The sequence below is a fragment of the Pseudonaja textilis genome, chromosome 2 (genome assembly GCF_049901715.1).
Source record: "Pseudonaja textilis isolate UNSWEBS1 chromosome 2, rPseTex1.2, whole genome shotgun sequence".
Taxonomy (NCBI): domain Eukaryota; kingdom Metazoa; phylum Chordata; class Lepidosauria; order Squamata; family Elapidae; genus Pseudonaja; species Pseudonaja textilis.
The window spans coordinates 43935726-43952202 of record NC_141991.1 but is presented as its reverse complement, the minus strand read 5'-3'; the positions used below and the strand labels follow the sequence as shown (position 1 = coordinate 43952202).

The 16477-nt window shown below is 38.7% G+C and overlaps 1 protein-coding gene across 6 annotated transcripts in view; it reads right to left on the bottom strand.

Annotated features, from left to right (window-relative positions):
* GRIP2 (glutamate receptor interacting protein 2) overlaps positions 1-16477 on the bottom strand; it is a 494881-nt gene that overhangs the window by 50369 nt on the left and 428035 nt on the right. For all 6 annotated transcript variants that reach the window (XR_015741616.1, XM_087923753.1, XM_087923751.1 and 3 more), the window contains exons 9-13: positions 15623-15792; positions 12504-12629; positions 11713-11865; positions 10902-11088; positions 1915-2060 (exon numbers count right to left, since the gene is read on the bottom strand). Coding sequence is in view for 5 of the 6 variants with exons in the window: in XM_087923753.1 (XP_087779879.1) it covers positions 1915-2060; positions 10902-11088; positions 11713-11865; positions 12504-12629; positions 15623-15792 (782 nt within the window). In the remaining variant the exon portion in view is untranslated. The remainder of the gene's footprint in view (positions 1-1914; positions 2061-10901; positions 11089-11712; positions 11866-12503; positions 12630-15622; positions 15793-16477) is intronic.

The following is a 16477-nucleotide window of genomic DNA, read 5'->3' as shown; positions in this document are numbered from 1 at the left end:
TTTACTTTGGCTTTGGAAAAAGTATTTGATGAAAGACCACTTCTCAGTTTTCAGTGGCTCTCCTATATGCACACCTTCCTATTCATACTGGAATTTGCTGTCACTGGAATGAAAACCTGCAAGACAATTGGGCCAGATCATGTTGGATTCCAGAACAGTGTTAGACAGAACAGTTTTGGGCAGAATTAATGGGAAGAACACAATGAATGAAGCTGCCTTACGTTTTCTGTAATATTTTCAAATAGCTCATAATAAGTTGTGTCTTGTACTTAATATTTCCTTAGTGCATTTAGTCCAGTACAGCCAGGTGTCCAATAATATAATACAGATGACATTTATAGGCAGCTCTCAACTTATGACAATTGAACCCAACATTTCTATTGCTAAGCAAGACAATTGTTAAATGAGTTAAGTAAGCTCTGCCATGCAATGAAAGTAGGGGGCGGCAGCGGCTCGCATTGTTTTCTGAGATCGCAGAAAACAACGCGAGCTGCTGCCGCCACCTCCTCCTCCCCCTCCTCTTCCCGAGCGGACTGAAAGCAGCTAGGGCTGAGGAAACGAAGCCACCTCGGCTCGCGTTGTTTTCTGAGCCTAGAGCCAGGGCGCTTTCATTGCACGGCGGAGCTTCTTGTTTCAGGAAACACTGGGCGTCGTTGCTGCCCCCTGAGGGGAGGGTGATTCTGGGCTGCGTGATTGGGGGACTTCGTGGCTTTGGGTGGGTGGGTGGGAGCGAGGACGGATGGGGTCCGCAAAGCGGGGCTTGCCTACCCTTGCTGGCTGCCTCTGCTTCCTTAGGGGCGGGGAAGGGGGCTCATCTGGACCAAGGGTGAGTCTCCCCCTCAGTTTCCCCTGAAGGACCTTCCACCGCTTTTGCCTTCTCCCTATGTCTTCCCTCTGTTAAAATCCCCCCCCACACACACACACTTATTTTCAGGCGGATAGATTTCGTGTCTGAGCATTCTCACATGACGGTGGGTCTTTCCCCCCCCTAAAAACAGTTAAATAAAGAAAAAACAATATATCCTCATGCAAGAACTTTTCTGCTTCCAATTACCCCCATGCTTACAAGTTGCAAAGGAAACACAGAAGCAGAGAAGCGGCTGCCCAGCTCTGGAGCTCCACACCATTTTTTTTTTCAGAGGGAATCTCACTTGAGTATAAGCCGAGGGGTTTTTTTTTCAGCACAAAAAATGTGCTGAAAAACTTGGCTTATACTCGAGTCAATAAGTTTTCCCAGTTTTTTGTGGCAAAATTAGGTGCCTCGGCTTATATTCAGGTCGACTGTATAAAGATATTCAGTATTTTTGTAAATTGGCATCTAAGAGACAAATGCTGTAATTTACATCATTTCTGAAAGAAAAAGAAAAAACAATTGCAGCAAACAGGTCGTGATTCATTCAATTACTCCCTTCTTTAGCAATGAAAATTCTTGTCCTAATTGTGGTCATAAGTCAAGGACTACCTGTACACTCTATCTCATGCCTGGTGAATCAATCTGAGTCAGAAATTTGGAAAAAATTTTTTTACATATTTCTCATAAAAACAAGGGTGCTTTTTAAGACAGAATCAGACTATTCATAAATAACTTACTTTTATTCAACAGGAATTTTACAGAAGTACAGTCTGGGGTTCTTTCCAACCAAACTATCTACCATCTGAAAAAAATATGGCATTTTATCTGCTCAAAATGTTCCTTCTATATAACTGTTGATACATATTTAGAATTTTATATGGCATACATTGGTTCTGGCTTCAGAAATCAATATGCAGTTAATACATCAAGATCATGTATCATGTCTGGTCCCTGGGTCACTGAAAATAATCTAGCCATCTACTGTTCTATGCTGCTTCTAACTATATTGAAAACAAAGCAACATAATTAAAAAGGGATTAAGCGGGGAAAAATATCCATACCTGCCACATCAAATTCAATCTCTAACACGACTTTATTAGTAAGCGCTGCATCCCGCAATAGCTGGTTGGCTTCTTCCATTGTCCCATCTTCAGTTGCAATGCTGTTGATGGAAAGTACTCTGTCTCCAACTTGTAGAAGGCCACACCTTTAATGTAGAGTGATGAAGGAGGTTGGGAGAAGTCAAAGAGAAAATGACATTTATCAAGACTACATAGCCCCTTTTCCATGACATCAAAGAACAAGACTGATGGGGAATCCAATATGAAAACATATATATTTGAGACAGTCAAATAAGAGAGGATTCATACACAGGGATGGACTACCTGTAATATCTTCAAAGTCTGATAGGACTTTCCCTTCCCGCTCTTTTCCACCGCAGTGAATTAGGTTGGAGCCAGTGGTGGGATTCAAATTTTTTTACTACTGGTTCTGTGGGTGTGGCTTGGTGGGCGTGACAGGGGAAGGATACTATAAAACCTCCAGTCAGAGGTGGCATTTGCTGGTTCTCTGAACTACTCAAAATTTCTGCTACCAGTTCTCCAGAACTGGTCAGAACCTGCTGAATACCACTTCTGGTTGGAGCCTATCTGAGCTTCTTTCTAATGCTCCTACTTCCTAGGTTCAATATGTGCTTTTGTTTTTGTAACTACTTCTATACAGTTTCTACAGGACTTTCTACATATCCAAAGACACATTAAAACTAACATCAGTGTTATATGAAAGCTGCTTTGAAGCCTGCTTTAATCTTACAGCAATCCAATTAACCATTCCTGACCTCACTGTCATTCAGACTAATGACACGAAAAGTTACATGATATGTGCAGTATTGCAAGTTGCAGCTTTTTCAGCTCACTTCAGTGCTTCAGCAAATCAGGTAACTTTTTTTCCTTCTTCCTATTTTCCCCCTTGAAGGGAAATATACCCCTGTGCTCCTTAATAGTTTGAAAAGTTAGTGCTATATTTCTATATATAAGACTGAAGAAGCTACCTGGATAAGCAGCAAACATTTCAAACCAAAAAAGAAAAGAAGTCCAGTTGCCATGACTCAACTTCCTAGTCAGTACTGTATAGTTTTAAGATAGACTTTTTATACAATGTTGTCTTATATTTATTGTATTGATAATTCTGCATTTGGAGACTTGGGATAGCAGGAACAGAAGAAAAAACAAAAGGAATTACAGGTGGCCCTTGACTTACAAACATAATTGGACCTGGGATTTTGATCAAAAGTTACTGCAGTCATAAGTCAAGGGATCCACATGACTTGATCTGATTTTTTAAGCCAATCATTAAGTGAACCATGTGGTCATCAAGCAAATCCATTCTTCTGAATGGGTGTGTTTTGCCAGGGACTGATAAAAAAAATATTGTCAATTGCAGTCATGTGACTGTGGGACGCTATAATTAGTTGTAAATGTGAGCAGTTGCTAAGTAGCATCAATGTGATCATATGACAGGGGGCACAATATTTTATGAATGACCATAGTCACTCTGGATAGTGAGATGGGCACTTTTTGGAAAGAAAGAAAGAAAGGAAGGAAGGAAGGAAGGAAGGAAGGAAGGAAGGAAGGAAGAAAGAAAGAAAGAAAGAAAGAAAGAAAGAAAGAAAGAAAGAAAGAAAGAAAGAAAGAAAGAAAGAAAGAAAGAAAGAGGGAGGGAGGGATTTTATGAGCCATAAAGCATCCTTTTTGAGGCTGTCATAACTTTGAATGACAGATCATAAGCTGTAGACTACAAAAGTGAGGAAGAATCAAGCCACAGGAAGGGGTTCTGAGTAGAAGAGGCAAAGGCAGTTTTAGAAATAAACTGAACAATAAATATGTGGATGTAGCAGTCCTCAGAATATGGAAACAGAGTGGTGTTGGATAGGAACCGCTGCAAAATCCAGGGGCAGAATTTTAAAATGAAGGAAGACTATCTTTGAAAATAATAAAAAAACTAAGTTGCAACTGTGGCAAACCACATGGAAATACGACAATTTATAAATGGCTGGTTAGACCTTAATGCTTTTAAAATCAAAGGATTTATTTATGTATAAAGGTCCTCTTATTTAGTCATTACAATGAAAAAACTGGAGAAGCATTTGAGAAACACAGGAACAGCTCTCTCTGTTGAGTGTTTCTGATGTATCATTCATAGACTGGGAAAAATCCATTACTTGAACTGAGCTTCTAGCAAAATTGTCTAAACGTCTTTGCATTTCTAATCAATAAGGGGGGAAATCAAGAAGCAATAAATGACTTAGCCCAAGAATAGAGTACTTTGAAAATTTAAAAGCTTTATATCTTGATTGTCTGAATCCAAAACATTTTCTTTCCCTTATTAGTAGATTGAAAAGAGCTAATAGAATATTTAAGGCTCAAACCCTCCAGCTTTATAAAATTTTGTGAAATGAAATTATAGCCAGTTTAATAAACACACTGGTGCACGATATTACATATAATTATGATGTTGCATTTACAAGATCACTTTTTTTCTAAAAAATAATAATATGAGAATATCTTGGAGATTCACATAGATCTTCAGAAGGATGAATATGAACAAAGTCACTGTCAACTTTGAAATGAGCCTGGCAAGGGCCATTTTCCTGTGCCTCAGTTGCCACACAGAGGGGGAAGGGGGAAAGGAGGATGGAATGCTTTTCTAGACACAACACAGAGCTTTCTCATGAGAACCAAGGTCATTCCTCCAGGTGAAGGATAAAATGGGGAGGAGTGCCTGGAGAACCTGCCAAATAACCTAATTGGCCAACATGACCTGTAACAATTGGGGAGGGAGTTACTTCCTATTTTAATTATACTGAAAACTGGGAAAGATTTAGTGTTGGTTTTTCAATTGATTGTGCCAATTTGATGTACCCACTAAAGAAGTTCTTTGAGGAAGATTCCAGTCTCAGAGTTCTGATTTGCTTGGGTTCGTTGACAGCCATGACAGCCAATTTTCCATTAACAAAATAATATCGAACCATTAAAAATGTATCACCAATTTTTGATTTTTTAATTTTTTTAAATAGTAGGTATACTTATAACAATAGGTTACATGCTACACATGCATTAGTTGTTCGAGATTGATTGCTAGCTAAGAAGGCTAACAGTGAGTCACAAATTTACTTGCCTGCCTGCCACTGATCAAGATGTGCTATAGCTATGTCCCCAAATGCAGAAATAGGGGACTGTTTTCCTGTTGGCAAACTCTGGAGCTGCTCCAACTTCTTTAGAAGAATTATGTGATTGTCTGGATGAATTCTTGTTCCCTCCTTCCCAATTCCATGGCCTCATCTGTGTTGTTCAGTGCTTTGGAGGCACTTTGAGCCACTTAGAACAGAAATATAGCATGAAACAGATGAATGCTAGTTCTCTCGAGGTTGAGGCTAGAATACTAGAAAGATTATATCATACCCCACACTAAGTACTTTTAGAATTCACTGGGGTACAATAAGAGGCTACAACACTCTTGGTATACAACAACAATCAAAATATGAAGACTCCTGGATAGCCTCACATAGCATACAACAATTTCATGTAGGTTCATGAGGACTGGTCAGGAAAATCTGTATCTAGCTCTAAGAGAAATTTAGTGCCAATTAGGGATGAAGGGTGTGGATCTAAAAGAGGTAGGTGCTCAGTGGTGTGATTTGAGTGTCCTCTGAGTTAAATGACAGAAGCTTCTTTCCTATCGCATTATTCTTCAATGCCTGAGAAAATTTGAGCACTTTTGTCACGGCCAGATGGCATGTGCAGTTGAATTTAAACAAAAAAATATTTGGCCTTTATTCTAAAAAGGAGTGGCAATGTCAGCCTTCAAGATTTTCTCTTTTTTCCCCCTTTGCTTTGCATCTTTCAGCTGTCATAAGTAATAGGGGGAGGAGGGGAGATATGATTATGGGAAGTGAGCTAGAGGTGTTACAAAACAGAATTGTAAAAATTGTGTGTGTGTGGGGGGGTGTTCTTGCTTAAGTTTCTATCCTATGCGCAGCTGCAACTCTTTATCAAAATATGTCAAGGTCAACGGACAGAGGCCTCATCACCACCTGGAGATGCCCACATGATGATATACACAACTTTTAATTGGATGAGCCAATTGAACTATTGGGGGTGGGAACGTTGCCATTACTTTGTATATGTGATTTACGCGCCCATTTTCTCAGATTCAGAATTCTTTTGTTGGTACCACTTGATTTCCAGTAAAAGATATCTTTTCTCTGATTAATGGAGTCTAAGTATTTCTTTCTTGGATTTTGAATGGAGCACCAGCTGACAGGCTGCTTGATCAAATGTTTCAAGATGGAGCAGTTTGCTATTAGTGGAAGATGGAAAGCATATAATGTTTCATGACTATCCTTGAAAAATTCCACATGTCCTTTACCTTGTTAGCAACAACAGTACAATAGTAATAAAAATGTTCTTATTTTGATTACTTAAGAAGAATTTGAAGATGTGAATCTACCTTTCTGAACTTCTCTTATATATCCAGTGTAAAAAGCAGTGGAAAGGAGTTGGCATTTTTTTCATAATTGCTGAGTCTTACAAAGTTAGCTATTCTCACACTCACCTACCACATGTAAGTAATAACCCATAGAACAACCTTTCCAAGTATTCACATAAAATTGGGTCAACTGATTTGTTTCTAGAGAGAAAACTGTAATCTTTGCTGAACTGAAGATCATAGACCAATTTCATTTGTGAAGTAACAAGAAATGAAAGCAAAAAACAAAACAAAAAAAACCTATTGAAAAATGTCACAGAATCATAGTAGCATATGACTGGAAGGGACCTTGAAGGTCTTCTAGTCTAACCTCAACTTTAGTTGTCAAATGTGTCTATGGCATAGATGTCAAACTTGGCATCACATGCTGTATCATGACATATTGTGACTTTTTCCTCTTTGCTAAACTGGGTGTGGGTTTGGCCAGCGCATGACCCATCCATCCCAGAGGCCGGGAGTTTAACAGCCCTGGTCTATGGCTCTATGGCCACAATTTAGCTACTACGTCATACTATGAGACCTTGCAAAATACAGATGTACTATACATCCCTTAGTGAGAAATGTAAACCACTTAACAAAAAGCTTTGCCATATCTGAAGAACACATAATTAAAATTCATAGAAGAAAATTTGGAGAGGGAAAAAGTTTCATTTGTGTTTTTGTTTGATTTTGTTTTTGGCTTCTATCTCTGTGTGCAATGTTAATTTGTTCCTCTACCTTGTTTGAATCATTTTTAACTGGATCAAAAGATCTGTATATGCAGTATACAATCTAGACATTTTTTAAATCTGAAATTGTATATAAATTGTTTTTCAGTGTCTCTATCTGCCTTTCAGTAAATAGAATATTCAACAGGGCAAAGAATGTCATCAATTATTAAACAGAATAAATCCACATAATGAGACATACCCCCAAAATGCAACAATAATATTTGAAGCCAGCATAAAAGTAGAAGCAATAGGAATACTATTTTGTAAAGTAAACCAAGGTAGAACTCATTGAAGTTTGGAGTTGCAAGGGATCCTGGAAATCAGTTAGGACACTTTGCATTAATGCAAAGTCATCATATATCATGCAACTCCAAAATCCCAGGTAGAAGCCATTCAGCCTCTGTTTCATTACCTCCAGTTAATGAGGTCTCAGGTCTCAGTTGTATATGGCCTCATTTAAATACTTCCATTTGTGAAAAAAAATGTGACAACAGCTGAGATATCTGCAAGGTGTGGTCAAAACAGTCAAGATGGGAGCCACAAAGGTTCAGTTGAAGCTCTGCCTATAAAAATAGGCATAACCTTTAGCATACTGTTATGGATGCCATCTTAACTTTTTTTTACCATATCCTGGAGACAACTGTGGATAATATAAATTGAAGAGAAGGGGAGGGAGGAAGAGTCTTGTTTGGGAAAAGTAATTTCTGAGGATCTCTCACAAATCTGACCTTGTTTCCAAATTCTAAAAGCAATAATTATTTAGCCTCCATAGGTACAAACCTCACTTTCTGGACTTCTTTGAGTTAAGTATTTCATGGCCTTTGAGAATAAATCATAACAGTTCATCTTCAATCACTACAAGGTTTGGGTGGTAGAAATGAGTCTTGCCCCAGTTGTAACTTATCAAACAGAACACAATCTACTATGAAACACATTTTTTGCATTTAACCAGCTTAATTAGATAAACAAAGATTTATTGGGTCCTAAGAGGATTATCATAAATGGCTGATCACATGTTCAGCCTCAGGATATAAACTTTCAAGATTTATGGAATATGCAGAAGATCAAATATCAATGTTGTGTTGATTGGAAGAAACTGTGGCTTAAATTTTATGGAAGCAAATAAATGCTCAACCTGATAAGCAAGGCAGAATTCAGAGTAAGATAGTTGCACTTAGATAGAATGGAAATCTGTGTACTACTCTTGGGTATCACTGTAGTTAGCAGAATTCAAACATATCTAGTGCAGTTTATACCCTATTGCCAAATTGTTAAAAATAGAGGATTGCAAAACTAGCAAAGGGACTTTTCTGTAGGATAGGTATCCATGAATATATAGTACACAAAATAACAGAATAACAGAGTTGAAACAGAACAACAGAGTTGGAAGGGAACTTGGAGTTCTAGTCCAACTCCTTGGTCAAATAGAATACCCTTTACTATTCTGGACAAATGGTTGTGCAATCTCTTCTTCCAGTGGTGGAAATCCAAATCTTCCGCCCACAACTTTTGGAAGCAAGCTGTTCCACTATTTAATTGTTCTCACTGATAGGAAATTTCTCCTTAATTCTAGGCTGGATCTCTTTTTGTTAAGCTTCCATCTAAAAACTAAAAACATCATAAAACTTGCGTTCCTTATTCCATTTAAGTATGCTCGTGTTTTGCTCTTCTGCCAACGTTTTGGAAGAAGCATAACAGCAACTGAGTAAATACCATCCTCCTGGGACAACATATCTAATTGTACACAAATACACACACTCATAGAAATACACAAACTGCTGACTTTGCAACTATGATGCCTGTCAAATGTACTAGTCTAAAAATGTCCTGAAAGAAAGGGGCAACAAAAAATACTAGACCAAATTCAACTTCACCAAGTATAGGTGAGACACAACACAATCTGAATCTGTACTTCAAATTACAACCCTTCCAGATATTATATATTTTTACAATCATATCTGCTGCTAAAACAGCTGCCTGGAAAAAAAAGATGAGTACAAAATATGTAACATAAATAAACAACACATTTGAAAGCATAGAAAACTCTTCATTCTTACTGAATGAAGGCACACATAGTTTTATGATAACAAACTATGTTATCATAGCACAAAACTGTTCCTCTTCTAAGATTCTCTGATCTAGATTTATTTGTTCTGTTTCATTTTTGCACCATGGATATAATCTTCTCTTTTCACTTGTTGCAACTGAACCCAACAACAGAGACCTGTCCTTACTTATCACAGGTAGTCCTTGATTTATGACTGTAATGGACCCTCCCCATCATGGCTGTAAGTAGTGACAGTTGTAAATCAAGTCACCCACATGACTTATTACCTTTTTTGGGGTGGTCATTAAATGAACACCGCAGCTGTTAAGTGAACCAATGTTTGGCTATGAGTTAGTTTTGTCAATAACTGGCATTTACTTTCAGTTTTTGGCAAAAAAAAAAACCCAGTAAAATGTGGTCGGACAACTGTGAGGGGCTGCAAACAGCCATAAATGAGGACTAGTTGCAGAGTGTCTGAGATGTGGTCATCTGACCATTGGAGGGGGGGCAGTTGTTGGAACCAGACTGTAAATATCCCCAAAGAGGACTCTCAGAACATTGAATGTTTGCTAAGTGGCTGGTCGTAAGTTGAGGTCTATTTGTACGTACAAACACACACTTGAAAAGGAATCCCTGTTACAGAAGAAGCAAACCTACTGCTGTCCTTCAGGCTATGAATGCAATATCAGAATAATCTATTAATTCTGATGCTGTAGCAAAGTGGTCAAATTTAGATCACAGAGCAGAGTGCTCTTTGAGTTAATCAAGCTGTCAGGATAATTATGGTGCAATTTTAATGATTTGTGATTTTATGGTAGGCTGCCTTTGACTGTTTAATTCTGAATGTTACTACAATATCACAAAATCCAGATTGAATTGCTCCTCTCAGCAAATGCTGAAAACACTGTGAGGTACAACAAAAAAGAACAGAACTGGCTATTTTGTTAATTCTTTTATACCTTACCGATGACAGAAGCTCCAAGTAATTGCCAGTTAGAATTCAGAGGAAAGTATATAGTATTAAAACTTTCATGTCTGTTTGTTTATAACCTCTAATCGCACAAAGTGGTGTATCATAAAGCAGCAATTTTTGAGCCAAGATAACTCAAATGGGCTATGTTATAGAATGCATCCAAAGTCCAGAATCCATTATTCCCATGGGACTGAAATTTACAAAGCTGTGGTGCCATATTACTTTTCATAGAAATCCACTGTTTGCATGGTGCAAAGGAAGATGGGAAGAGTGTATACGTGCCCTGATTCCTGCCTCCCTCTTGACCTTGTGCCCAATCAGCAGGCATCAAGACCTAATGGGCAGATGGAGTTTGACAGCTTTGGAAGTCAATCCAAAAAGTCTGAAATGTTTGTATGGCAGTGGATGGTGAGGGAACTTAGAATCCTGCTGCATATGACTGGCTGGAGGGCACCTTGGATAGAAGGGACCTTGAGAAATACATCAGGAGAGGAATATATCAGGGGAGTTTTCCTTGTGGTCTGCAGTCCCCTTTGTTTCTCCCATAGTTGCAGACAGTTCCACAGGTCAACTGAGGAGATGGAGGAAGAGGAAGCTTTGCTGAGACTCTGCTGAGGGTCATGGTGGGAGGGGAAACAGCACCAGCCTATGTTACACGTTGAAAGAAGGATGGTCCAATGGGTCATGGGATATCTACAAGGAAGGAGGGGACACCTCTTTTGATAAGTGGCAGCACTACCCTTCTCATCTGAACCCCAAGAGGTCTCTAACCTTTCTGCTGGGCTGTCTGGCTCAATGAAACGGATGAGAGGCGGCGAAGAGAGGGTTTCGGTAGCAAAGATCCCACCCTGGAGCTGCAGTCCAAAGCCGTTCAAGGGGTCTCCTCTTAAAATCACCTCTGTTGTTTCTGTATGAACAATCTGCCCACCAGGACCCACAGTGCTGGAAGCTAATGATACTGAAACAAGAGAGGGACACAACCAAGTTAGCACTTTAAGGAAACACTGGACACTTCATTTTCCAAAGAGAAATTTAGAAACCATTCTATTGAGGGAGACAGTCAGCTCAAGCCAACTGGCATCAATCTTAACCAAGCTCTTTGGAGAGAAGGGCTGCCCCTCGGATAAGAAGATATGCATCCACCTGCACCATCATTCCTCTACCACTCTTCATATGTAGCTAGAAGAAAGTATGACAAAATGTCTAAATGCGAAGGAAGAGTTTCTGTTGAATGAAGGCAAATATATAGTACATGTCCCAGGATAATGTTGCAGGATCCAATCTGGGTAGGTCACTAGAATCAGAGGTTCTATCTTCTGAGCTTTCGGACTTGTGCTGAAGATGGGCTCCAGCACAAGTCTGAAAGGTCGGACAACAAAACCTCTGGTCCTGATGACTGACCCAGATTGGATCTTGCAAGAGTTTCTGAGTTTGGAGGAAAACTTAACGGGAATTAACAAGAACATATCACCATGATCGTGATAAAACAGACATACTGTCTATTCCCTTTTAACTCTTCAAAAATGGGGAAGGGATTTTGAAGATGAACCTGAATAATCCTGCAAGAACCTGTGACCCTTACATGAACTTTTGTGCTCCTTCTTCCTCTGTCTTCTCCTCATCATTGTGGCCCGTGGGCTCATGGGATGATTGCTTCGAGGTAGAGTATTGGAATTCTGGTAGGCCAACCCTGATGTGTTCATGGTGGGAGATGCAAAGTTGGAAGCTACAAGAGCTATATAAAAGACAAAAGAAGCCATCAGAGTATTTCATATGAACTCTTATTTGTTCGTATCAATTCAATTCCATTCTAATTAGTCAAGAATCAAAATATGTAATTTTGTGTCCCACTTTTACCAACACATTTATCAAAATGAGTAAATATCTGATAATTCCTTTCCCATTCCCAAAGTATCTCACTAAATATAACTAAATTAACAATCTTCCAACCTTGATTTTAGCATCTTTGCTGATCTATGAAAATATTTAAATTTGCCAAATTTGAAAGGGCTTTCTCAAATCTTATGCAGAGTATAGAGATTTCCTTTTTATTATCATTCTTTTAGAAATAACTGAGAAAAACTGAACTCGTACACCTATGTCTCAAGGACAGGACAAGGAGGAGATTGCAAGGAATACTGAGAATGGGGTCCCTGGAGGAGCAAGTAAAGAAAAAACCACATGCACTTTTTCCACCTTGAATACCAAGAGTGGGTCTTCAAAAGAAAAAGAGAGAGAAGGCTTGGCAATAAGAAAGGTCCAGAAGAAACAGCTCATTGGACAGATTTTGAGTAAATCTCAGGCAGCCCTGTTTGTTGGGAATTCAGATTGTGACTCTGCACATCAAGAAAGTAGAAACATAGACTACATTACATTTACAATAGTCCTGGCTGGCTGTCTGATTCCAGGTAGGTGTCTTGCAATGTCCTGGATGGTGGGTGTGGCAGTAGCTGACACAAGGATCCCAGCAGTGGTGGTGTTCACTCTTCTGCACTTTGACTTTTGCCAATAATAGACAGATAAGGTAACAAAAAGAGAACGTCAAAAATCACAAGAAACTGAAACCGGTTAGTTGGCTCACCACTAAAAGTATTTTTTAAATGCCATTTGCACACATAAAAACAATAATCACCTGTCATGGCTGCCATTCTGCTAGCTTCGCATTGCAACCTGCCAGCTGGACATTAGCAACTGGAGGAAGGAGATCGGAATGTGGGAAGACAAGGGAGGGGTTTGAGAACCAAGCCATGCCGGGCCAAAAAGAGGTATGCACCAATCCAGTCTAAGGTCAATCAAAAGAATGTGGAGATGGAGAAGGTATGAACAGCTGTTAACTGGACATTGACCGGTAACAAGGGGATGGCCAGGGTGAAAGGGAAAGTTAATTGTATCTTTTGTGTACCAAACTGGCAGATTCTGCTTTGCTACTTCTGTAACCACTTTAGCTTTCAGTAAAGTATACCCTTGGTAAACAAAGGGCCAGGAGTCTTTCTTTACTAACTAAACTAAGTGGGGACAGATGACATCAACCCATGGAAAATGAACACAAATAGGAAAGAAAGTCCTTAAAATATCTGAATATTTATCTAAAATATTTTTTGGGGGGTGAGGGGCTTGGCTTGAAGTGCTTTGGATAAAAGTCCTCCATCAAGTATACTGAGATATTTGCATGCCGGCTCATATAGCTTATTTGTCTTCCACTTTCAATCTGACAGGATTCATTTTTCCTGCACTTTCAAAACTACAGGATCAGGGAATAATGATGGAGAAAGGGCAAGTTCAACAGTGCCTTTGCGGAAAGGTATTTCTCCTTTGTGAACTTGCAATAAAGTTTCCTCTTGATAGTTTAAGGCACATTACTATTCTGTTGCTTACATAAAATCAGAGTAAGCACTACTGAATTAAAGAGCACATACTTCTCTTTTTGTTTCTTATTGTGGATCAAACAGTGAACATAGCTTGTAAGACTTCCCGATAAATCTAGAAATCGGATGGTAGAGAATCCAGTTGCAAAGAGCTTACTCACATTGGCCCAAAAGGTTTATTAAATGCAATGGATAGGCTACAAAAATGGAAATAGAAGCTCCTGATATTACCCATGGAAATTACTTTTTTAAATCGAAGGAATGTAGTATAGCTACTTGTCACAGCAGTGTCCCTTGTCAGAGAGCTGGTCCTTCACAATATTGGTACTCCATAAACTGTACCTGAACATTCAATTTATAGAGTATCTCATCCATGAAGGATGGTTATTAGAGTGTGTAAAATTAAAAGAGCTGGAGTTAAACTCATGACTAGAAGAGATAGCCTTCACAAGTTGTAAAACAAGATTGGAAAAATACAACCCAGGCTGAAACATCTGCCAGAGAACCTAGTCACATTTCCTGGTTGTATTCAGAACAACTTCTACAAAATCATGGTCTGGAAAAATTATTTCAAAACAATTCCTCATGAAGTGTTTCAGAAAGAATGTGTAGTGTTAAAAAAAAAACAAAAGGAATGAGAAAGTGAGTTAAAAAAAATCTGTGATTTTTCACTTGAATATTTCCTTCCAAATTTACTTTGAAAAAAGTTATTTTCATGAAGAGTTATGGATCATTGTAGTACAAGCTTCTAGAAAACCATTTGTTCCTCTATACATTTGAAGGTTAGAATGTTAAAAATGCTGATAAACCTGGCTTACCAGCTCATTTAAAAAATGTTGTTATTTAGGAGGTGCTTGAGATGAAGACATTCTGAAGATTTACAGAACGTAAATCTGGGTTTAATTACGTTTAGAAGATTATGAATAGTTGTAGTCATCATTTTATGCATTGATGTGAATGATGATTGTTTTTATGACTAGTGTGTTGACACTATTTATATATTGCCATAGGCTATTTAGAGTTTAATGGCTGAAGTGGCATGGAAGCTAAACAAACAAATACAACAGAGAAGTTCCCACCTTGATCCCAAGACCTTTTCAAATGCAGCCAATAGACTACAATTGAGGATAGGGACATAATTAAGAAAATTACAAATCTTGATATATTAATCATATTAGTGTTCATCAGTTAATTATATTCACATAAATGTGCATGGGAATAAGCATACACCTATTAAACCAGCAGCATTGTTTTTAGAAGCTGGACATATACCTTGTAACAAAGGTGTGAAAAGTCCCATCATCACTTCAGTGTTTAATTATTTGTGGCACCTAGGGGTGGGATGCTACCGGTTCTGCCCAGCTCTATAGAATCAGTAGCTCTGAAGAGCAGAAGACACTGAACCGGTTCTGTATTTGCTTCTGTTTGGCCCACCCTCCTGCCTGGGCTCTTACCTGTCCTTTATTTCCTGCTTTTTCAACCTCAGCTGCTTTGCGCGGCACAGCTGAGGTTGAAAAAGCAGTTAAAATGGTTTTTCAAATGCTGGGCACCTGTGTGCAGCACTTATCAGCTGTCCGGGTGGCACAGCTTTAGTTGTATTACATGTGCGCGCAAAACATAATCACTGAACCGGTAGTAACAGCGGTTGAATCCCACCCCTGGTGGCACCTTTTACCCAAGCCAATTTTTTAACAAAATCGAACAATTAAAATGATAGCTAGAATTTGATCTATTCATCAGCTTGTCCCATGACAGGAATGGCATTGGCTATTCCTTCACTGGTGATTTACAGTGCTTTCATAACATCACTCAGCCATCACTGAAGTATCATAAATCCTCTGTTCATAGCTATTATTTTGGCACAGTGATGGTTGCTTGACTCTAGAAGACACTAATTTCCCAAAGTAGAAATTAATCACACCAATCCACAAGAATCAATAAAAGGCCAGGTTCCTGTCTCCTCCCAGATGGTCTTAAGTTTCTCCCCCCCCCCCCAAAAAAAACAAACCTGTTCCAAATCCCCCATTTCTGTGTAATCAGGATGGTGGTGGGTATTTCCCCCCAGAAATACACATGCCCCAAAGAAACAGATGCATTTCACATGTTATGCTCATTCATGCCACATACCTGTATCCAGAGGCTTGAGGGGAAGTCTACTGTGGTGACTAGGGAGTATCTCTAGCTTAACATTTTCTGATGTGGCTGCTAATAGCTGGGTGGCCTCCAACAAGGAACAATGCTCTGTGCTAGTCCCGTCAATGGAAAGGATATGATCACCTACATGCAGAGCCCCACATCTGCCAGAGAAACACACAACCACAGGCATATATTGCAGTCACCTGTGGTTAAAAGTAGAGCAATTCAAAATCCATCAAAGTCACACAAAAGTTGATGACTTTGCATCACACATATATTTTGCCCAGATTCAGCTGATACCTTATTTTTTAAAAAGCCAGAAATCCAGCTTTGAAGCTTCCTGATTGAAAAAAAAAACCATGAAAGAACAGAGGTTTTATCATGAAAGAACATCAGTCAGGTTAACTGAACTACAGGTAACCTTTCCCTAAAAATTAAAGAGAATATTTTCATATGGTCAAACAGAATCTAAAATGCACCTTTATCATAAGAATCTAAGGGGACTTTTTAAACAAACAAAAAAATTACCCTGGGTTTGTTCTGATTCCATTTTGTTCTTTGCTATTTGCCATTATTTCTAATTTAAAAAGTTTAACATTTATGAAGTCTACATTTGTGTATGACATTTGGGAGAATGCAGTGTATATTCCCCTATACAAAGGGAAAAGTAGCAACAACTGATATAAAACTACAGGAAAATCAGTTTATTAAGTGTGCCTGTTGAGGTGTTCTAGTTGAAATTCTAGTTGAAACATGACAATGAATACAATTTCAGAAAAGTAGTGCAGCATTGCCAAGCAGGTGCTGTATAAATCACAGTTTTGCTCTTCAACTAGTCACTATGGA